The sequence below is a fragment of the Falco biarmicus genome, chromosome 20, assembly GCF_023638135.1.
Source record: "Falco biarmicus isolate bFalBia1 chromosome 20, bFalBia1.pri, whole genome shotgun sequence".
NCBI lineage: Eukaryota > Metazoa > Chordata > Aves > Falconiformes > Falconidae > Falco > Falco biarmicus.
In genome coordinates this window covers 3788135-3811299 of record NC_079307.1, presented here as the reverse complement: position 1 = coordinate 3811299, position 23165 = coordinate 3788135, and the positions used below count along the sequence as shown (strand labels likewise).

General features: G+C 49.1%; 2 protein-coding genes across 3 annotated transcripts in view; both read left to right on the top strand.

Moving 5' to 3' along the window:
• The first annotated feature begins 630 nt into the window (after window positions 1-630).
• Window positions 631-9344, top strand: C20H11orf52 (chromosome 20 C11orf52 homolog). The gene is made up of 4 exons (XM_056322796.1): window positions 631-964; window positions 5282-5322; window positions 6086-6132; window positions 6494-9344. The coding sequence occupies exons 1-4, from the start codon at window positions 933-935 to the stop codon at window positions 6728-6730; spliced, it is 357 nt and encodes a 118-aa protein (XP_056178771.1). The 5' UTR covers window positions 631-932; the 3' UTR covers window positions 6731-9344.
• A 5322-nt stretch (window positions 9345-14666) lies between these two features.
• Window positions 14667-23165, top strand: part of DIXDC1 (DIX domain containing 1) — a 37615-nt gene continuing 29116 nt past the window's right edge. Inside the window, exon 1 of one of the 2 annotated variants that reach the window (XM_056322792.1) lies at window positions 14667-15147. In XM_056322792.1, coding sequence (XP_056178767.1) covers window positions 15088-15147 — 60 coding nt within the window. In that variant the 5' untranslated portion in view covers window positions 14667-15087. The remainder of the gene's footprint in view (window positions 15148-23165) is intronic. The other variant, XM_056322791.1, reaches the window with a different exon arrangement.

Here is a 23165-nt window from a genome sequence, read left to right as displayed (position 1 = left end):
TGAGGCATCCAGGCCTGCACAGAACCGGGGCTGACTGCCAAGTCAGAGCAGTGGGGCACAGTTTCTGCACAAGGATTACATTAACATGCTATCTTTCAGCTTTATCAGCTCTCTTAGAGCTGCCAGAGTCATTCAGCCCAGGAATGGCCAGACAATCTGAAGGGCTCTCAGCAGGGCTAGAGAGGTAAAATGCACATTAATGTTCCTACTTGACATGCTGGGGGTGAGCCTAAGAGCTGTATTGCAGGTTCTTAATGATACGCGGTCCCTCATGGGATTCTGTCATTCTCAAAAGCACAAATCTGTACACTTTCATCTAGGTAGATCTAGAAAAAATGGGATCCCAGTAAAGTCCCTGAGGTTGCGTATGCCTTTCTGCCTGCAGCAGAAGCAGCAGCACCAGAGCTCAGGTGACAGTAGACCTGCATGGCTGAGGCATCACCTCCTTCCCAAGAAGACAGGCTCCTTCCCAGCTGATGCCAGCCCGTGCCACACATTTTCCTGACATCCCGCTTGAGAGGCAACGACGAGGAGCAGGAACAGCACCGGTGTTTCCCACCCTGGCGGTTCTCCTTTTGTCCAGGAACAGTTGAAGTCCCTCCTCCATCCCCTTTTGCATCACTGCTGGCATCAGCAGGATGGCGCTGAGGGGAGAGCGGAGGGACAGCCACCGTCCCAGGTCCCCCGGCTGAGCTGTAGGAGGCCGGGGGGCGTGCAGCCCCCTCGCCCTGCCCTCGCTGGGCAGCAGGGGGAGAGCGCCGGGCCCGGGGGCACGGCGAGCCCCCGGTAGATGGCACGCACGGGCCCGGCGATGGGGAGAAACCCGAGACGGGCAGACACTCCCTCGGAGCAGGCAGGGGCCGAGCAGGAACCAGGAAACACCGGCTCGCCCCGGCCAGGGAACGCTCCAGCCTCATGGAGGCGGCAGCGCCATGGGCAACCTCTGCAGCTGCGGGCGAGCCTGGTGAGTGCGGCACCCCCGGGGGCGGGGGGCGGCTCGGGGGGGCTCGGCCAGCCGGGCTGCCCTGCGCTGGCCTTGCCGGGGACCCCCCGGTTTCCCCCCCACCCGGTTCCCCCCCCACCCCCGGCTGCTCCCCGCCACCCCCGGCTCCCCCCGTCCCCGGCAGCTCGCCCGGAGCTGGGCGCCAGCGAGCGGCGGCGCCGGGGGGGGTGTCCAGGGGCTGGGCAGGACGCGGGGGGGCGAGGGGGCTTCGTGGCGCACAGCCCCCACGGGCTGTGGGCTCCCTGCTGCCTGCCCCGAGGGCTGGAGGGGACGTGCCCTTGCCCCAGGGGTCTCCAGCCGGGTGGGCACCGAGGGTTGCCCCTGTGTGTGTGGGGGTCCCTCGGGCAGTGCGGGCACGGCTGCTCCGTCCAGCCCTCAGCCCCCCCAGCCCCTCTCCCTGCCGCAGCTCCTGGGCTTTTATTTGCGCTTGGGAAATCCTGGCCACGTTTTTCAGATGATGTTGCTGGTTCTCCCGGGGATGCGGGGCGGGGGGGGGGGGCGGGGGGGCGCAGCTTAATCCCTCCTGGCTCGTGGTGTGCCTGGACCTCCTGCTCCCAGGGAAAGGGCACAGTGGAGCAGCATTCCCTGCCAAAGGGAAATATTTTCAGCTCTGAGCGCTCTACAGGGGGGAGAGCCCTGAATATCAGATGAATCTCCCAGGACATTCTCACCAACACCGAATTTGTTAAAAGTATTAGAAATTCATCAGCACTTTTTAATAATTACAAGAGGCACAGCATCACCTAGTGGCTCAGGCAGAGGAGGAGGTTCAGGAAACTGAGGTCCTTCCAACCTGAGCCCTGAGCTGGGGGGCAGAGGAGTTTGGGATTTAGGAGCAGGAGCTGTAGGTGGCAGGTGGAAGGCTGGTTCTCGGCATGTCTCCCCCATCAAAAGTCCTATTTTCTACTTCCTCTACCCTGTGCCAGTGGGTAAATGAGGCACCCAGGGTGTCACCTTCGTTACTGCGGGGGACAAGGGACAAGGGCCTGGCCAGGGAATGCCGGGGGCACGGGCTGGCTCCCCTGAGCAGAGCTACAGCTGCCGGGCACGCTGCTGATGCCGTCTGGTGGGGAGAGCGGTGCCACAGCACAGACTGGCAAAGCCAGAGACTCCAGAGTAGAAACAGCACCGCTACAGCATGTGCTGTGGTGGCACTTCCATGTCCAGCCAGTGCCAGGCCATGCGCAAACACTTCTGCCTCCAAAAGCCCAGAATCTGAGGGGCACTCATCTGTGTGGGGCCAGGCAGGAGAGCAGCTTTCTGCTCCGTTTGGGGAGCAGCATGGTGGCAAGCTGGCTCCTCTGGGGTAGCATCAGATTCTACTCCCCCAAGGCTATGGACCAGGACTCCTGTCTCCCACTTGATTTTTTTCCAAAGGCTGCATGGAAAGTAGGAAGCTGGGATGGTATTTCTGCTGGTGGTGTCACTACTACCTTCTGGCAGATTCCTGCAGCCAAAGGCAAAGCTCTGGCCAAAGACCCTTTTGACCCCAGCACCCCTGTGGGACTCAAGCGCTAACACATCTGCCTTACAGACTGTTCAGCGAGGAGGAAGCGGAGCTCTCTGCCCAGGAGCATCATTCCCCGTCCTGCACATGGAAACACGCGGGTGAAGAAGGGCCTCAGGCGCCCAGGCTGCCCCTGTGCTGCACAGGCTATTCAAACAGGCTCCAAGCACGGAGAGAGGGAGGCAAATAGGAATGTGCTGTTGGGACATGTAACTTGGCTGTGGGAGACACCTCCAGAGGACCATAATCATGCTGGTGCACTGAAGCCCCACTGCAGAAGTTTGCATGATTCATAGCTTTGCCTTGGTGACAGAGAGGAAAAAAAATGGTACTTAATTTTAGTTCAGGTGTTTCCAGGCACCTATACTGTTTTTATTTCCATATATTCTCTCAGCACTACAGCAGTGTCAGCAAAAAGCTGAGCTTCACAAGTAAAGCTGAGACTTACAAAAGGGTTCAGGGGAGGCAGGTACCCACCTTCTGGACAGAAGATCGTTTTCATGAGCACTACCGAAGCATGGGCCCTAAGGGAGACAGAGCAAAGAGCAAGACTGAGGAGGCTCCTGAAGGGTTTAAAGAGAAGCCATTACTGCAAATTTATTCAGAGAAGAAAGTTAGTGATGAAGGAAAGTGTGCCCTCAGGTCTGGGTACCTCTGCGAGTATGGCCCAGCGGAGGGCAGGCCCCAGCTATTCTCACACTTGGTTTGATACCCAGGGCTTCTGGTGTGCATGGACAGCAAAAGATGCCAAAATTCAGGACCCACTGTGAAGCAGGCTTGTGTAGGGCAGGAACCAGGCTGGCACTGGCATGGGAAAAGGGGAAGAAGCGATACAGGAGCAGGGACGTGTGTGCTGTCATGTAGAATACAATGTGCTTCGAGCAGGCTGTGAGTTAGTTACAACATGTTTGACCTGGTTTTGAGAAGAGGCGAGAAGTTTGCCCTGCTCTCATTTCCCTTGCCACATCCGTTCTAATTACCGCAGATCTGAGGCTGGGAGATGCCACCTCCTGCCTGGCTGTGATTAGCTTGCAGACAGCCTCAGAATAGCTCCAGCCTACACACTGGCTGGTAACGCGCTCTTTACGAAGGCAGGCAACCAAAACAAGCAAGAGCAGCTTGGAAAGCTCCGACTGCAACCTGCCTCCCAGGGAAGAGGACAGGGACCCTGGTGATTTTGGTTCAGATGGTGCTGTTTCCATCAGATTGCCCAGTGTGCCTGAACGCGGTAAAGCGGCAAAGCGCTCTAGCGCACAAGCCTTGGCAAGGAGGGCCCTGGAGACCCGCGTAGAGACAGCAGAGGAGGAAGCTGCAGGAGCCAAGCAAAAAGCAACGCTGCCTTGAGCTAGGCCCCTAACTCCTGGGGGCAGCCCCCCAGATTTTTTCTGGCGAGGGCTGGAGGGCCGTTGGTGCCTCTGCGGGGCAGCACGCAGCAGAGACAGGAGAAGGGGTGCTGGATCCTTTCGCCCAGGCGCACGGCCACCCTGCCTGCCCCAAAGCTGCCTTTAACTTCCCAGGTCTAGAAGCATGGTTAATCATTACTGAGCGTGTTGAAGGTCTCCAGGTTCTTTGCCCGCATTCGTGCTTTTTTTGTTTTGCCGTTATTGTGCCAAAGGCATTACTGCACACGCCGTCCTGCTCGCCCGCCCACCGAAACCGTGGCTAAAAGCCGGCAAAGGCAGAGCTCTGCCTCAGGCACTGCATGGCGCCCGCCTGTGGCAGGACTGTCTGGCAAATGCACACGATGTGGGACATAAAATGTTTTTTGGGAGCCATCTGGTAACTCCGTGGCCCCATTAAAAGTGCTGGCTGCCCACATGCAGCTGCTGCCTTTGCTGCAGCAGAGACCCACGTGAGAGCCTCAGCTGCAGGCGGTGCTGGTCCCCAGCCAGCACCAGATGGACACGCGTGCGCAGGAGGAGCCCTGCAGGGGCTGGCACCTGCTCTCCTCTGGCCCTCTGAGCGTGATGCAATGATAACATTTCTTTCATGCATCTGGCCCAGAATGTGACACGTCTGTGCTCTGCCAGACAGTCTGCGCTCGCCTGCCAGCACCAGCCTGCAGGAGCTCAGCTCCTGCCTCTGTTGTTACAGCTGGAATGGATTTGGCTCCTGTTCATTCCGTGGCTGGAACATGGCTGGATGTGGCTTGTCTCTTTCTGGTCACACAGGTACAGCCGAGATTAGGGTTTGGATTGGCTTTTATTAAGGGCATCGCTTGTTTGCTTTGGCTGTGTTTTAAGTGGAAAACCGAGAACAGGAAAACTGTCTGAAACGTTAGCACAAGGTCTGTGCACAGCTGCTCCTCAGGCAACAGGGCCAAAGCACAGGGTACGGTGCTATCGAAGCATCTGAGCCTAAGAGAAGGGTTTCGTGCCAGTTGTGACCATGCTTTGCACCCTGCATCTTTGATCATACAGCTGTGCAAATGTAGCTGCAAAACTACAGTGAAATGTTCTCTCATTCAGTGATGCATACGCGTATTGGACAGCCAGGCCGGGCTGAAAGGCAAGGAGACTTGGGGGCATCTGTAGGGTATGGTACTGTGTTACAGAAGATGGAAACACATTCCTGCATCTCCCCTTTGGACCTTCTCCCTGCAAGAGTCACTCAGGTTCTGCCTTGGCTCAGTAGCTCTTCTCTGAGACGCTTCTTGGGCCGTTCTCACTACCCACAGATGTGGTACCCTGGCGGGGTGGTGCATTTGGGTTTGCATGTTGTGAGGGCAGTGGCTGGGGCTTCTCAGGGCTGACATCTTTCTCTGATTTCAGGAATTGTCCTTCATCATTTAAAAGAAAGAAAGAAAAGCAAGGTAAGGATTTGTGAAAATGCTTTAGAGGAGAAGAGGTGGAGTGACTAAGCTCTTGGTTAGCTGCCATTAGTCAGTGCTGACTGTGAATTGGATCCCCGAGGCTGAGCTCCCCTCCCATACTCTTGTACCTAACCTTCCTTAAGAGAAGTTTGGTAGAAGCAAGAGGCGAGATTTCTTTAAAATTTAAAGCAAGGAGTATAATATGCCGTGGGACTTGGCAAGGAGGGGGAGTATCTCTAAAATACTGGAGTCTCACATCAAAACACGTGTGAGTACTCTCAAGTGGCAGCACAGAGAAGCTGCATCAAACTCCTGTAAGAGCTACAAACATCCGTCTGACATCAGTTCTCCAGGATAAAGTGCATTCCCAGAGTAGCCCAGATGTGTCCTGTGGTCTTTGGACCATGCTGGGCAAATTTTGTTTGCCAGGCAGCAAAGGAAATAACAAAGTTAAAACTGGATCTGCCTTCTCCAAGGGCCTGACAAGGAAGCTCTCTGTCCTGTGTCTGTCCTTCTAGGTTCTGCCAAGAACATTGCGGTCCACAGCATGTTGTCATCCTGGGAAACCTTATTTTTTCCAAAGAAACAAGCCCAGGCTTTCTTCTTGGAGGCAGGCCTCTGGGACAGTATTAGGATTGAGGGTGTCAGAGGAGGTGGAGATCTGATTTGTCTCCAGTCCATGGGCCAGACACTGCATTTCTGCTTTCAGAGGTGGAACAATAAACAGTTGTGTTAACCTGATCCACTGGTGTTTCTTTTTCAGGAACTAATGTGAGACATGAGAGCCAACAGCATCAGCCTGACAGGAAGGTAAACAGCTTCCCAGAGTTGTTTTCCTAACCGTATGTTGAGAAGAGAGAGCTGACCACCATTTCCTAGGCTAGATGGTTTGGGAGGACATGGGGCAGCTTTTTCAGAGCCATGAATCATCTCATCGTGTGTAGGCTTTAATGGCTGTGGGAACCGTGTGCATTGCTGCACAGTGATGAGGGCCCATTTTTCCCCCTGAAGTGCAGTGGAAGCAGTAGGATGAAATCGCCCTCTGAGCCAGAGATATCAGAGGGCTGGGTGGTGCTGGGGGCAGTGTGCAGGGTGTCTCTGCCTGGTCTGGGGAAGGCATGTGTGGCAGCAGCCCAGGGAGCTGACCTTCCAGAGCTCTTTCTCCCCAAAGGCTCCAACATACGAAGATGTCCCAGAGTTTCCTGTCTACGCCACCGTGAGTAAACCCAAGAGCGTGAAGCAGGATGACAGCATTCATTACGCAGACATCCAGGTGTTCACCAAGGTCCGGGAACGCTCTGCAGCAGAGGTGAAGAACTTACAAATGCAGAATGCCACAGAGTATGCCACCCTCAACTTCCCCCGGCCCAGACTGAAATATGACAGTAAGAATGGGACCTTGGTATAAAAGGTTTGATGGCCCCCTCCTCCTTCAGCAGCAAAAGGATTTCACAGACTTAGAGATGCTGTAGATGCAAGGTAACCTCATGGACACGTCAAGTCTCCCTGAGAAAGTGCAGAGAAGACTGTGTCTTCCACCTGCATTTCTCTTCAGAGGACACAGACTTATTCATTCTCACATGATGAGTAGTTTCCCATCCAATTCTGCTGACGAAAAACATCTCTTCCCCTCGGAAGAGTTGCCCCTGAAGCTGGCAGCCTATCTCCTCTCAGCACTGTGAGAAGGCAGAGCTGCTTCTTGGCTGATGAAGGCTAAAACCGCAGCAGAAAGTTCCTGCTGTGGCACAGGACCAGCTGAGTGCTGCTCCGCAGCTGGATGTGGGAACACTGGCGTCCAGGATTCAGTCCTGGGACAACAGAGATGTTGCCGCAGGATTTTATGTCGATGTTAAGAAAATTCTGCGGTGTGCCGAATGACATGTGGGTGATACTGTGAAGAAATGGCATAAAAGCTCTAACAGTATCTACTGCCATGTCTTCCTCCGACACCTACCACTGTAACTGCAGTTGTGCACTATGTGCATCCCCTTTTCCCAAAAAGCAGTGTTCCATAACTATGCACAGCACACTACAACCAAGGTCAGAAATGCACAATTAACTGAGGGGTACGGAATAATTCCTTTTCACTGAAGGGCTGTACAGATACGTATCCTTACATACACAGAAGTGAGTAGTGAGCTCTTGTCTCTGACTGGAAATGAAACAAGGAAAATTGGCAATTTAACTGCGAGGCAGCCAGTTAAAAGTCACTGCCTATATTTAGGGCAGTTATCCAGTCCTTAAGAGTACAGCAGCTGTCTACATGCCTGAGATACTGGGAATGAATCCTGGTCAACTTTAGAGGGCTTTGGACTTTTCCACCATTTTGTCTTATTTCATACTGTCAGCCTTAGTTATAAACCCCAGCAACAAAGAGAAAGCACCACGTGGTGTTTTCTGCTGCTTCTCTCAGACACACCTTTGAGAGTTTGCTTACGGATTTAAAATAGTGTTAGTAATACAGTATAGCAATTGTCCAAAAGGCTTCTGCCACTGCTCTGGGTTTGGCAGTTGCAGCACTGGCAGTTAACAGGGCTCCCAGGCAGTATCTTCAGGCATTAAATCAATGCTTGGCACGTTCTGTTCCTAAATAATGGTCTGCATAGCTAAATGGAGATCGTGGGACAACCTGTTTTATTGCCAGTGTTTTAAAAAGGACATCCTGGTACATTTTTTATACATACATAATTTTGCATATTATGGCTCAGTTAAATGTTAAAAGCATGAAGGAATTCCTGCTCATTACAAAAAAAAATAAAGCTGGTATGGGCAGTGTTTGCTAAGATGGAAGTGTTTTGAGGACCAGTCCTATAATTTTTCTACCTTGTTGCCCATGTTATTTGGTAGACCTCAGCAGGGCTATTGTAAGACCAGAGAAACATTTGCAGGAGAAGCCCCCTTTTTTATAATGGATACAGTATATTTTTCTACCTGAAAAGGGTTTCTTTGCCTATGCTATCCAGCTGACCTCAGCAGGACTATTGTAAGGTCTGCCGTAGAAGGCCCTTCATTTATAATGGGTACAGGATTATGTTAGTGGCGGGGCTGTTTGTTTTGAGTGCCAAGGATTCCTCTCTCTGCTCCTCCAAGTTCCTTTCTGTACTCCACACCCAGCATGAAAACCCGTCCTTTGGACCGAGGAGGTTCAAACGGGCACATGATTTACTTGGAGGAGCACGCGAGGGAGCCGTGGGATGCTCCAGCCCTCAGCTCTGCTAGCCCAGATGTGGGTCACATACCTCCTTGCACTGAATTGCTGAGGAACTAGAAAGGGACACTGGCATTAGTTCTGGTGAAGCCCTCCACATCACAGGAAGAACCCGGATTTTTTAGAAACATGGTTAAATATGGAGTGTTGTTCAGGAGATGGGAGGTTTTCTAGCATGTGCAGACTCCCAACAGGTCATTTTAAAAACCAGTTTAAGTGCAAAAGCTTGTTCTTGCTGTGGCATGCACAGCGTGCGGTACTGAAGATGTCCTCGCCCAGCGGGAGAGCTGGGCCGGGGGCCAGTGAGCTGGGTGGCCACCAGCCACCTGGGTCCCTGGCTGGCGCAATGCGCACATCCATTACGTTCAACCAATTTTGCCATGGACTGGATTCGGCTCAGAGGAACTTGTTTTCCCTTGTCACAGCGCTTGGTTCTGTTGATCGGTGCATCCGTTGTCTGTATTCCGAAGGAAGGGGAGCCACAGGGAAGTGTCTTTCCCTGTGTGCCTCCGAGCTGGAGTGAGCCTTCATCTCCCGAGCTCCAGCGCTGCTGGGGCTGGGGCTGGCTCTGGATACACCACACGTGGCAGAGACAATGAAATGCTACGCAGTGCAGGAAACTACCTGTCTACCTTGAGCAGGTCAAGCACGAAACCGCACACCCTGCAGTAAGGATGTGTCCAAAGCGCTTGGGCTGGCGCTGTTGGAAACTCCCAGCAGTGTTATCACCTGTTTCCCGAGTTCATAATGTTTGGGTGTTAAACGAGTGTTAATGTATCAGTTCTTTGAATAAAGCTGCTGGGTTTAGTTTTAATTAGTACATTTGTACTTTCGGGGGGGGGGTGTGCAGATCGCGGCCTGCACTGCACCGGGGCCCTGAGCTGCGGCCTGGAGGGCTCCTCACACTGCCCGGGGGGCGAGCTGCGGCCTGGCTGAGGGCTTCTCACACCGCCCGGGGCCCGAGGGCTCCTCACGCTGCCCGGGGGTCCAAGGCCCAGCCAAGGGCTCCTCACACTTCCCGGGCCCGAGGGCTTCTCGCAGCGCCCGGGGCCCCGCGCCGCCGCCGCAGAGAGCCGCCCCGGGCCCAGCCCCGCCGCCCGAGGCCTGCCAGCCCGCGGCCCCCCCGGCTGCAGGCGGGCCCGGTGCGGCCGGGCGGAGCCTGCGCGGGGCCGCCCCGTCCCGCCCGCGTCCCCATGGCGAGCGGCGACGCGCCGCGGCCGGGCCCGGGCCGTGCCGCTGCCTCCCGCCCGCCCCGGGGCAGGTAGGGCCGCCGCACCCCACCCCACCCCGGCGTCCCCCGGGCCGCCCCCTCCCCAGGGGCCCCTCAGCCCCCGGGGTCACCCTGCTCCGCGGTCCCGGCTCCCCGGGCCTGCCGCTCCCCGCGGTCCCTCAGGCAGCCCAGCTCCAGGGGATCCCGGTGCTCCGGGCCCCTCGTCCGGGCCCGCTTCCAGAGGCCTCACAGAGCCACCCGAGCCCAGGGCCTCGTCCCACACCCCGGGGGCCCTGCTCACTCGCTCCCACCCCGCTTTGCGCAACGGGCCCCCGAAAACGCACCACCCCCGGCAGAAGGGTCAGCAGGAGGGTCTGCACGCCCGGCTCTGCCCCCCTACCCTGTCCTGCCTTTGGGCCCCACAGACCTACCAGGGTGGCACAACCAAGGTCACGGTGACCGTCTGCCTGTGGGTGACTCCGGCCCACCTTTAAATGATTATTAAAAGCAGTGGGTTTAATTCAGCCTTTCTCCAGAAATCTTACTGCAACCCATTCTGCTAACTCCTCCAAAGCCTGTCTTCGTTCACCAGACTTCACTCTGGACTTCCAAAGGAAGAGTAAGCAGAGAAAATATAGATTACCAGAAAATTCCTAAATAGAAATGTCAGCATGTGGAACTGTTTCCTAAAAATTTTTATGAATCTTTGCTGTCTGGGGTAAATGCACTGACTCACTAATATTTGACACTAGGGACCAGTACAGCTTTGGCTGGTGTCTGACTTATGTTGAATTTGGATTCCCCCTCCATGAAAGGGAAGAAATAATTAGATCCGATGTGCACTGTAAGCCAACATAATCAGGAATCTTTTTTTACATCTGTCTCAGGGCAATTCTGTCTACCAAACATACTTTACATGTGGCAGAAAATACAAAAAATGCATAAATTGCCCTCAGACTGTAGCCCTTAGATGTATTTTCTGTGGGCAATGAAAGAAGGTGGCAACTTTCCCCCTTTGTTTTAGTTACATTCAGATATTTTGTGGTTGAGTCTGTTCTCCCTCCAAGAAAATTATTTCCTTTGTATTAAATACATTTGCTTCTCCCCCTCAGGCTTCAAGGGGGAAGCAGCGCTGGTACCTTCCCCTTGGCGCTGAGCTGTGGCATCCAGCATGGGAACGCTGATGGACATGGTGCCCCGACATACATCACAGCCTGCTGCATCATCTGTGAGTTTCCAGGAGTCCTTTTTGTGTCTGACCTCTGTTCTAGCTGCTTGATGGGGAGGTCGGAGGGGGACACAGTGACACAAGGGCACTAGTTGCATTAGGCAGCTCTTTTGGCTATTCCTGCAGTCATGGCCTCACGTGCCTCACAACCTTTGTTTCTGAATCACTTGCTTTCATTTCCCCAAACAAAATTTTATTAGCAAGAGCTGAACTGTGGCCACTGATCTTTGTTTTTCAAAGGCTGATATAAGAGACGCAATCAGCGAATGTTGATAAAGTGCCTTAAAATCCGTGGATGGAAGTCTTGAAGGAAGGCTTATGTCTTGATACTGGTGGTGCTGCTGTGACAGGATGGCAGGAAAGGGAGCAGTAACAGGGCATGCACCGTGCCCGGAATTCCACAGGGGCAAGTACAAGGGTTAGGGTTGTGCTGAAACCAGCCAGGAGAGGGCAATGCCACCAACCAAACTGCCATCCTACATGGTTGTTTTGAAGGTCTGTTGCCCTTTAAACAGTTGATGCAGACATTGGTTTGGTATCGTTGTCCCGTATGCTTCATTTTTGGATCGTCTTCAGGGAGAATCATGAAGCATTAGTTTTAGTGAGAGGCTGTTTTCTTTCCCTCCTGCAAAGCTAACATTCAAAGGCATCTATTATGGTCTTATAAAACTGAAAGAAAAATGATTCCAGCTACAAGAAGCTTGAAATTTAAGAGTGAATCACAAAGGTGAAAGAACTAGCGTTTAGTTTTTAAAAGTTATTTCAGCATACACATACACCCAAGGTGCATTTGTGTTGCCACAATAAAGAGAAGAATGGCTCAACATGCTCTGCCTCTCCGTCTAGCCAGCAGAAGTGGCCTAGTTTCTCTGACATTCATATTGTCAAAGTGAGGCGGTTCGGTTTCAAAGATAAGAAACTCCACGTAGAAGCAAATCTTTGATGACAAAATTGCCGATGGACAACACACCATGAGCAGTACGTTCTGCTGAACCTGGCAGAACCTGAACCTGGCACACAATGAGAACACTTTGCCTTTCCCTGTGTTGCTGTTCTAGTAGGTAGAAGCTCTGGAACAGGGATACGGGACTGCAAGTGACCACCTGAATCTCAGACTTCAGTCCCAGCTTTTCTTGGTTGATCCCAAAAGGCAGGCAGGGTAGGGCTTCGGGCTTGAATCTCTTCTCTCCAGTCCAAACTAACTTCTTCACAGTTGCCCCAGGATGCTGTGCTGAGATAGTGTTTCGGCATTTCTCAGGGATGGCACTACTATACTGTGGGTGACACATCTGGCTTAGGTCCTCTGATTTGTGCCAGGAAACAGGGGTATAGGGAGGAGGAGCAGTGAGAGAAGCGCTTCTCGGTCCTAATAACTACAAGGTGGGGGGTTGTCATCTGCTGTATTTGGTTGGCCTAGGAGAAATTGCCCTTCTTTAGACCACATTTGACGATTTTATCTGGTATACATACATAGATCCTTCACTATGTTTCCCAAAGCAAGTCCAGGACTCTTTGTGGGGTCTATATGCAAAGGCAGCTGCTCAATTCATGTGGCTGATGGCCCCCTCAGCATCACGCTAACGCGTCCTGCTATGCAATGGCATGGGGAGCACACGGTGACTGAAGGATGTGGTATGTATCTCATATGACAGCTAAGCTGTAATTGGGGGTGGTGCCACAGACAGCTTGTACAAGGACCTTGGAACTGGTTTGAGGTCAGATATCAAATAGCCATGTCCTGCTTCAGAACAAAGCCAGTCTGCGTCCCTGACAAACTGGAGGTGCCTGCAGAAACTTTACGGGCTCTACAAATGCAGGTTGCGCTGCAAGCAGTGACTCCACGGCAGTATCTGCATCCTGCTGTTGCCCAAGTGTGTTGGAGTCCTTACAGGGTGGAGCACAAGTGTTAAAAGTGCTTCATTGTTGCCTGTCGCTATTGCAACAGGACACCTACTAAATGCCACTGAGGTGAGGTGGACCAGGATAAACAAACCGGTGTTCTCATCGTATCACCTTATCAGGATTTAAACAGTGCGTTTTACATTTAAAACCTGTTCATGCTTTGCATTTCTATGATGTTTGGACAAATTATCCCTTTATTCTTACTTTTAGTTGTTTTTTTAATCCTGTACATTTGGGTTATGTCTCCAGTGCAGACTGCCTGCCTTGCCTTTGGCTTCTCTGCTTTTAAAGGACAAAGTTAAATATCTAGATCCAGCAGGGATTATGAGCATAAAATATGTAAGGGATTATGAGCACAAAACATGTAATCTACTATCAGATTCATTAAACAAAATATAAAAACAATCAGAGAACACCTAACAGCCATCTGCAACCTTTCTGTGCATTCAGAGTGCATGCGATATTACTTCAGTACAACTGGGGTTATTCTATTTTTGTTCCAGAAACTGAAGTGGTATAGGGAAGGGATGACCTCAGCATCCTTACCTGTTATTAGAAGTCTTCTATGAATTTATGTTTACTGCGTAGCACTGAAAAACAGGTAATACATGTATAACTTTTTCTTTTAGATTATTACTCAAGAGTAGCATTATGAAGTCCACAGAAAAGGCTCAGAGCGTGTTTTGTGGTGGTGGTTTTTTTTAAATTAGGTTACTTTCTGTCTGATAGAAAAACCACTTAGTTATTTATGAAATTTTATGGAAATTGCAAAGGCATAAGCTACTTGATTGTAGCTTGAGAACAGGAAATTGAGATAAATATTTATTGCTGTCTATTTAAGGGCATTTTGAGTCTCAAAAGTAAACTGGATCAAAGTACTAACCACCAGCATTACCAGCTTACAAGAATTTATGCAAAGCCTCGCAGTAATCTGTTGTTTTGCTTAACAGATGTGATATTACAATCAATGGAAACATAAAAATCTCAAATCCCTCTGAATTATTAAAAGTAGGGAAGGCAATCGTGAATAAATAATTTAAAATTTATATGTCATGGAGGCGTGGGGGCTGCCTCCTCTTAGAATTACTTGGGTTGATTACAGAGTGAAATTACCTGTTGCTTGTTTTTCTGTATTTTATCTGCATCTCCATATGTGACAGAGTAAACCGGTAAAATGATGCAATTGCTTTTTCCTCCAGATGCTTCAATACTTAGGCAGAAAAACATGTTTGTTTATAAACGTGTCTCTCAGAAATGCTTGGCCAGGTATTTTGAAACCTGAAGGCACAGTCTGATATCCCCGGGCAGTACTTGCAATGTTGCTCTGTGGAATGGCAGCCAGAGCCCCTGGTAGAAGGGGGTCTTCATCCATCCGAGTTTTTCTTCTCTCTTTTTTTTTTTGGTTTGTTTGTTTTGTTTTTTTTTTTTTTTCCCTGGGCATTTTCTGTAAGGTGGGATGAAGTTTGAGAGATTGCCTGGAGGTATTTGATACTTGTTTCTGGAATGAATGCAATTGTTACTGATTTAGGAAATTTGCTGCGAACTGTATTTCATTTAGTTGGAAAGTTTCCTTTTTTCTTCTTTCGATTTCATTGCCAGGGCAGCTGGAGCTGGGCTGAGTGCTGTGCAAACGGTGCTCGCTGCATTGTGGCCTGGTTTGCAGCTTCCTGCCTCTACCAGGTTGCTGACAACGCTGCTGTTTCTTTGGGGCTGCAGAACGATTGCTGAGAGTTAAAGCTGGCAGCTCTTAAAACCTTCCCTTTTGCCTTTCTAGCTCAGCAAGGCGGCTGTTATTTGCCGTTCTCTGCCTCCCTCCCTGCCCCCATGCCACACAGGGCTTGCTGTGTTTGGTGGGTTTGAAAATCTCTTTTACGCAGCAGGTTTGCTGTGAGTATGACTGCTGGAAATGGGTTTCAGATGTTTCCCCAACTCAGTCCTGGGCCTGCATCTTGTAAGCTGAAGCGTTTCTATAGGAACCGTATGACATCTCTCCCGCTACTCCCCCAGCAGCTCCCTCTCGAGCATGCCCAGTGCAAGCCTTGACTTTGGCTCAACTATCTGTGTGCAGTAACGGGCTGCACATATGGGACTATGAATGCGGTTCCTGATGAGCTCCAACTCTTTGTCTTTGGGAGGAGGAGGAAGAAGTCGTGCCCAGAGCTGGAGGATCTGCCCTGTGTCCTCTGAAACCCTCGCCCGGCGGTGGGCTCGTGGAGAATGCTCACTTGTTTGGCCAGGGGGAATTTACTGGATATTCTTCAGGAGGGCTTCACGGAGGTAAATGCATGTCCCAAGTCTCACACAGACCTTTCCGGGGGCAAGGCAGCATGCTTTTGTGCAGCATCTCTCAGGAACTGTTATGTCTCCCAGGGCTTTGAGTAACGGAGAAGGAGAAAAATGAGCAAGATTTCAGGGCGGGAGAGCCGCTTGCTAACAGAAGGGCATACTGGGCAGCACAGCCAGGGCTCTGCAAATCAGCAATAGTTTTTTGAAGAGTTTATGGCTGGTTTATGGCTGCTGTTTTTAGCTCGGAGTTTTTATGCTCTTCACAGCGCTTTGCTGTTGTACCAGTAAATAATATAGACTGCAGCAAGGTTATGGAGCAGTTTATTTTATGGAATTGACTTCTCTCCTGAGTATATGAAGTCTCTTATGTCTGAAGGCAGTTGGAAAGCCTGTAAATCTGCTTTGTGGGGACACATTTCTTGGGAGAGGCTGACAAAGAGCAGGCTGGCTGGGTTTTTTCCCCATTTTCTGTAGGCTGAGTCTCTAGAGCACTGAAATTCATCTTGGTCAGGAAAATGTAATTTTAAGAGTGTTCTTTATTTGCTTATTGTGCTGTTAGGGAGTAAATCATACAATAAGGAGTAAGAAGTACCAAGAAATTCCAGAGATGGGAATCCTGTAACTGCATGGGGATGCAGATTGCTGTCAGCATCCCTTTTTAGGATGCATGAAAAATTTGTTCTGTTGGACTCTCTTATGGACTCCGTACAAAATGCCAGGGCAGCCACTGCCCGGCTGTGCATTGTGCAGACCATGCTGGACCATGATTTCCTGTCTGTAAGCTGAAAAGGAAGGAAAATTGGAGGGGCTTGTGCTGAAACCAAGCAGTGGCTGCTGTTTACTTTCTCACCTGGTGGCAGGGATAGTCTCTTGGTGTGTTTTTCTCTTTCTTAGACTGCATAGCTTGGTTTTGTTTGTGTTTAGTGGTTCCTCATCCTTGCAAAGCTCCCCTGACTGCGCTGCCCCCATGCTCCGTTCTTCACAGAAAAGGAACATCCCTCCTAGGCTTAACAGCACCAGTCATCATGGGGAAAACAAACTGGGTGTGAAACTTGAGCAGCACAGCTTCATGCCAGCCACAGGTCTCCTTTGATTGCTCGGCGTAACTGTCTAAATACTCCATCCCCTCCTCCACAGAGTCTCTGGGTGTCATTGTTAGCTAGCAAAGGTACGGCTTTAGCTCAAGCTTACACTTCCTGTGCTCGAGGGCAGCAGATCCTTCTCTGGCAAACGCTAATAGGAACCTGTCTATTAATAATATAATTAATAATGGGAGCGAAGTTTTACATTAAGTGCTAGCTCCACCTGGACTGTCTGGTTTTACCCGCAGACTGCTCAGCTGTGGAAAAAAAAAAACCCTCTCCCACCATAAAACCAGATTAACTCATGTCTCCCACTTCAATCATATCACACACTTCACATATATAACAAAAGTAGAATTAAAATCAATTTTGCAAGTGCAGAACCTACGGTATAGAGAGATTGACTTGCCGAGGACAGGCATCACATCACAGACACAGCTGGAAATGAGTGAGAAACTCTGTAATTCTGTGCTTCTGTTCTGGTCCACCAGCTGTACTTCCTCCCTTATCTCTTTGTACCTTAGGTGCTTATTTATAGAAGTCCCTGAATGTGAAAAGAGTGTCCCAAGGTGTCAGATCCCAACACAGCACCCTGATGTTAGAAGGCTGGAAGTGAGTGGCTACTAAACCTAATGTTCAGGTATAAAAACAGATTCAAGATAAAAAGTCAGACTTAAGTTAACACAAGCAGTGAGCTGGAGTATTGCAGGAATTGCTGTGCTGATTCAGTGTCTGTTCTTTCGGTAGAACATCTTTTCTGCCCAGGTGGCTCTTTTGGTCACTAGATACCTTGAAATACAAGGACATGCTTCCCAAATCTGTGCATTAACATACACAAGTAAGTTGCTAGCAAGCTCACAGGTGCATGTGCAACCCTACACATGCTTGGGACCTAGAGGCCAGGTATAGTTCCAGTTTCTTTAGAGATATTGGTGGTGTGTCTCTGTCTTGCACCTTTGGTCAATAACCCATGCCTGGAAAGTTACCCAGCACAGCCAAGATGCTATAGGCAAGTTTATTTTGTTTCTCTGTATTTTTTTCCCTCTCTGTCCGTCCTGCTGGCTGGGAGCCACCCTATCAGCCTCACTATCTCATGAGCAGGGATGGAGAATGAAGCATAGTTGTCCCTTCTGCAGCTAATGCCTGTTCTGCTTCACAGGTCATCTGTTAGATTGATGCTTTCTCGATGATGAACATAATCACAGATTGCTGAAGGGGCCCTGTAAATTGCAAATTCAGGCCAATGTGTTTCCTTTCCCTTTCAGAGTCCCTAGCCAAAATATGTTGTGGACAGTGTCATCTGCAGACATCTAAAAGAGGATGACTTTTGTTTAATGTTGAAACGCAGCGAACTCCCCTGTGGGCATCATGCAGCTCCCGTCCCTCTCTCATTAATGGACTACCCTGCCTTGAAGGTGTTTCCCTGCTGTTTATTGCGATTTATCGTATTCTCAGGCAGCTAAATAATTCAAGCCCAGAGCTGGATGGTGGCATGGGAATGTATGGCTGCTAAAAGCAGTCATTTATAATGCAAGGAAACCATGGAAGGCAGGGTCTCCTCTGTGGTGCCTCTGTCCATGTGGCCTCAGTTTGTTCTCTGTCCTTGAGGAAATGCAGTTTATTTGAGACACACGTCAGTGCTTTAAAACAGATGAGGCACACAGAAATGTGTCAGAAATGGGCCTCACAGCTCCAAGACATTAATGTGTCTGTATTTTAACAACAATAATATACCTTCTCTTTTTCAAGTTGGAAGTTAATTATTATGTAGTTGCTTATGTGCAATGAGTAATCTGAAATAGCTGTTTTTTCCTTCTGAGATAACATTGAACAACAGGCCTGGGACTGGCTCCTCTCCAGAGAGCAAAATGGCAGTGAATTTTTAATAGCCCAAGCAGAGCTTGTTTTGAAATCGTGGTCTCCCAACAGCATCAAAGTCAAATGCAAGGCTACCATATGAGGCTCTGTGTACCTGGGGACACCCCTGCACATTTTGCTGTGTGAGAACTACTACTCCCCAGCGCTATGCACGCAGGAGGTGGTGCGGTGCAGGTAGGGCTCTCTGTTCTCCCCCTAGGAGGCTGCTCATTGCCTGCCCCCTCACCAAGTGCTCCAGGTAATATTTTCCCTTGAGCAGTGGTTCTTAGCCGAGTGGCATCTGCAGTAGGTATTTCCTGGCTTTCCCAGACATCGTCTCTCTGCCTCACTCTTCAGGGTTTGCTGTATCTGTTGGTGGACTTTGAGGTGATTAGATGGCATCCTATCTGTAAGATTTGAAGCCTTGCTTTGGGAAATGGCCTGGGCTTGACTTTCATTTGCTCTTCTGGTTGAAGTAATTTTCTGGCAGGTTAGACCTGCTACCGTCTTGTTCTGGCAGCCGCTCTGTTCCCCTTGGTGTAACATGCATGAGCTGCGATAAAAACGTCTCTGCTACCGCGATCTGAGCAGAAGAAACTTGCACTCGCCCTTTCCTTGCAATGAGTCCTATTTATAGCTAATAGGATTCACTATGCAGAGAGCTGTTTTGACTCCTGTGTCCCTCGTCCAGTTCAGCCCATTAGGACCAGCCCATAACTAAATACTCCCTGTAGTACCAAATCCCTCAGAGGCTGGTTTCACTAAATACATGGAGCTCTTTAGAAATGCTGATGGTTTCCACATAGTACATCCAAGTCTCATTTCACTTCGGTGTGAGACCACTAGTATTTTACATCCGCCCTACACTGTTAAAGCCACGGGATGGTCAGGCACACTTGTTTAAGGCTTGGCCAGAGTGGGAAAGGCTGGGATCTGAAGAACCACCTTAACCTTGCCAGGTTGCGTGTCTGGTCTTCAGGAGACTGGGCAGCTGCTGCATTGTGATTCTGCTAAGCCTCAAGCAGGGACATCAGAAAACACAGCTGGGGCTTCCCACACCTGGGTTTAGGTGGAGATGTGCTTTAGCAGACAATTGCTTGCTCTAGCAGGAATTCTTATCAATTTTTCTCAAAGCCCTTGTACCTGGCCAGCAATAGGACTGTCAGCAAGGGAAGGACGTATTGTATTTGCCGTTATATAGGATTAGGGGCTGAGCAGTTAGGATTCAAGCCCTGGCTGAGTTTCACTGTATGCCTAAACCAGGCTATTTCTTGTTTGCATAGCAGTGGCTGTCCTTTGGCAGGGTCTGTTACAGTGCGTTTGCACAGGTACAGTCAAAGATTTATTGTTATCAAAGCATTTTACAAGTAACGTAAAAATTAGTGTAGTTGCTTTATAGCTAGAAACTGAGGCATGCAGAGGTAAAGTAGGCTGCCAAATTCCCAGCAAGTCACTGGCAGAGTGAAAAACAGAGTCTGTATCCTAAATGTGCCTTTAGTGCCCTTCATCCTAGAGCAGGCAGCTTCACTGGATGTCTCTTCCCCTTTTCTTCATATGAAAGGTTATTGCCTGCAAAAAGCGCTGCTCAGTCATACTGTGTGCTGTCTCCTCACAAAGCTGCTTTTCCCTGTCTGTACAGAGCTGGTGACTGTATTCCACTGAAAAATGAACAGTGCTCCTTTTCTTTCCTGAAGCATCAGGGAATGTCTCAGCACAACTTGTTTTGACAGACCTTAGATTTTGTTTGGCTGTAGTGGAACCATTTGATAGTTCAGGGTGAATCATGTGCTCCGAAGTACTGGCAGTTTACGGTAAAAGAACTTCTTGTGGCTCAGCTTTTTGCTTGCATGCTTGCATAGAAACGTTGACCTGTGTTAGAAAAGGGCCTCAAAATACCAGATTGGGGAAAATGCAGAGGCACTAAAACATCTTGCAAACATGCCAGTAATTAGGCCTAAAGCAGCAACCTGGCTTCGAATGCCAGTGGCATTTCAGGGCACGTATTTCCGACTGTTGATTTGAAGGAATACGTCCTAGCAAGATTCATTTTACATGAGTTTCTGTCTGGTAGACTTTTGAAGTAGATGCTCCCTGCAATGACTGTGAGTTTGTTTAAGGAATGGATACCATCTCCAAATTTCCGAACATGAAAAGGGTGCACAGAACTGCTACTGTGTGTGGAGAAGGTATGGCGAGTAATCCCTGGATTTGTACAAACAGGAAGGAGGTATAGGTAGAAAACAGATTAATTGCAGGAAGGACGCTTGTGTGTAGTGTTATGAAAGTGACAGGCAAAATTACTGTTTGAAGAAAGCACACTTAGATGCCACTCACAAAAATACCCGTATGTGGCAGATGGGTGGCACAAGTGAGATCACTGCCTGACAGCAAGGATATGTCTTGGCAACAGATCAATAGGAGGAAAAGGTTTCTTCCATTAAAGGGAAAATGGAATCATCAGGCTTTTGTTTTGCACAAATTAAATAACTCTTTGGTTCTACAGAGATAAAAAGCTGTCAGACGTGCATTTCTTGCCATTTGCCCACCTAGGCCCAGTTTCTTGGGTGGAGACTCAAAGTTAATTTTTACGAGGTTACAACAAACTACTGAGCATAACTGTCTTTCAGCTGTGAGTGCTGCTCCTGACTTCACGAGCTGTTTAAAGAGATTTTATATTTGCATCTACTAAGCTTTTCCAAGTGGATTCTAAAATACAACATGAAATGACTAAAATACCAGTATATGTAGGCACAGGTAAGAATTACTTCATCATGTACTGAAAGTTGTATGTCTCTGAAATGGAGCATGACAGCTGTTGGCTGTGCAACAAGAAGTAAAAATCAAAATGGTAGAAAGAATGTAGGGAGTTTGAACGGCGTTGGGCCTTGCTGTTCAATGCTTAAGCTTTTCCTCTTAATGGGTAAAGGACTATGAAAGATGTGGGAAAACTGTGCAGTAAAAAACGAAGTGTCCTGCTGGACAGGTGGACATTCTGGAAATTCTTGCTGTTGTTTGCATCCAGGAAACATGTGAAATACACCTTCAGCTCTAGACTTCATCCTTCATAGACCTTCTAGCACTTCAGCTGGTATCTGAAATGCTGTTGGCACACTGCTCTCTTAGTCGACCAGACACTTGTTCCCTTCCCAGTAACAAGTGGTGGTTTAGCCAGGATGCCACAGGCAGCTGTCATTTCAACCCAGCAGTACTGCCAGGATTTGAGCAAAAATTGCTGCTCCCCGACTGGAGACGAAGACAGCGTTCCCACCCTGACATTCTGAATGACGGGCGAGAAGCAGTTCCTGTGTGAGATCTGTATTTAGGGAGCTGCGTACAGAGAGAAGGATTTAATTCTTTATATTTGTTCAGAACACCCAGGATGACAGGAATGACTGAAGTATTTCCAAAGATCTGGCCAAAGCCCTCTAAAGTTGCAGGCACTTGCTTTCTGAAATCATTGCACAAACCTGACCAGTCGATGAATGGCAGTCAGACTCTGGTTTCAAAAACGTTGTCTGGTCTAAGAGATCAGAAAGCAGAAGACTGGCCCTTATATTCTTGAATCTGGCTAGAGAAACAGGTGGCTGCTCCTTGAGGTGAATTCACTGAACCCAAAGAAATGGTTCATTATATTAAGATGAGGAAAATCCAACTGGCTGTGCCTAGAACATAGCACAGGTTAAGGGCATCGTTGGGCTGCTCCTCCCAAAGGTTTGTGCTGCTTAAGTCTTGGAAATTGACCTCAGAAGTTACAGGAAACATGTTCTGCCTATAATTTTAACAAGACCTCAGGGTAGTACTTCTTCCTGGGTCTCAGCAACTCAGTGAAAAATCCTTGTCCAGACATGTTAGGGTGTTGGAAATGTCCACGTTTTCACTCAGATACGAGTGAAGGGTTAAAGAGCTCTTAGTCTTTTGAAGCTCACACTCTATTTCTGTCTCCTGATGTGCACCAGATTGCATGGGTGCCTCCTTTTCCAAACTGTGTCACTGTACTGAGGCGTCTTCTGTGCTTGAGACAGGCTATTTATAGATTTGGAAAATACACATCAGACCAAAAGCTATTTTGAATGAAATTACACCTCCTGCTTTAAAGTAAGAGTTCTATGAAAAAGGACTCCTGTGGGTGTACATGGTTGTTCTGGCATTGCTCTGGTCATAATTGGGTGTTTTTCGCTGTTGGATGTATCAGGAGTTATCTCAATGTGTTAAACAGCCTGAATCACATTTAAGCAGCAATTTTGAGAAAAAAAAATTGTTCTGCTGGCTTTGAGAGCCGAGAGAAACATTTGCTCGTGAGTTTTTATTTTCCGCTCCTACAAAGGCCTTCTCAAACGAAAACAAAATCAAACTGGAGGAACACTGGATGGAAAATTCCAGTTTCTGTCTAATTAAGGTGATGTCAGAAAGCTTAGAAATTATACAAGGCCTTAAACATTACATCCTGATGCAATTAAGCTAGCCTTTGAGCTTTGCTGCTGCAGACGTTTGGGTCACTGCTCTGAACAGACAGGACACTAAACGCCTTTCATACTGGGACCAACCTCATAGCATGAGGGCTATTATTATTGACCTTGTTAGACCTGGTGCTTGGGCAGTGGCCAGAGGGTATAAAGGAAAAGCCGAGTAAAGATTGTGAGAAAGATTATTATTCTTCCAGGCTGATTCCCTAAACCCAACAATAAGGATAGATTCAAATTCATCAAATGCACGCAGAAAAGTAATCTGTTCCTAGAAGCAGAGAGCGAGAGCGTCAGGGGAGTCTACTGTAATGTGATAGCAAGGTCAGGCCCTCTGGAGGCATCTATCTGCTAAAGAATGATTTTTTTTTCCAAGAATGACTATTTGGCCGACTTCAAAATGTACAATACCCTAATCTCAGAGGAGGAGGAAATCTGAAAATTAATTGTATACAGTGTAATGTAGATGGCACTGGTAATAAAGGACAGAGTAGCATGTCACAAGCATTGTGATCTACCTGTATTTACTGTCAGGCAGACTGGACTGATTGATGGTTGAGAGGGGAGAAACAGGAGCCCACAGCAGCAGGTGGTGAATTGCACTGGTTAA

Excerpts from the sequence above, each read along its gene's own strand:
- C20H11orf52 (XM_056322796.1), top strand. The coding sequence starts at position 933 with ATGGGCAACCTCTGCAGCTGCGGGCGAGCCTG. Across the intron at positions 5,323-6,085 it reads AAGAAAGAAAGAAAAGCAAG|GAACTAATGTGAGACATGAG; the intron begins GTAAGGATTTGT and ends TTTCTTTTTCAG. Across the intron at positions 6,133-6,493 it reads AGCATCAGCCTGACAGGAAG|GCTCCAACATACGAAGATGT; the intron begins GTAAACAGCTTC and ends TTCTCCCCAAAG.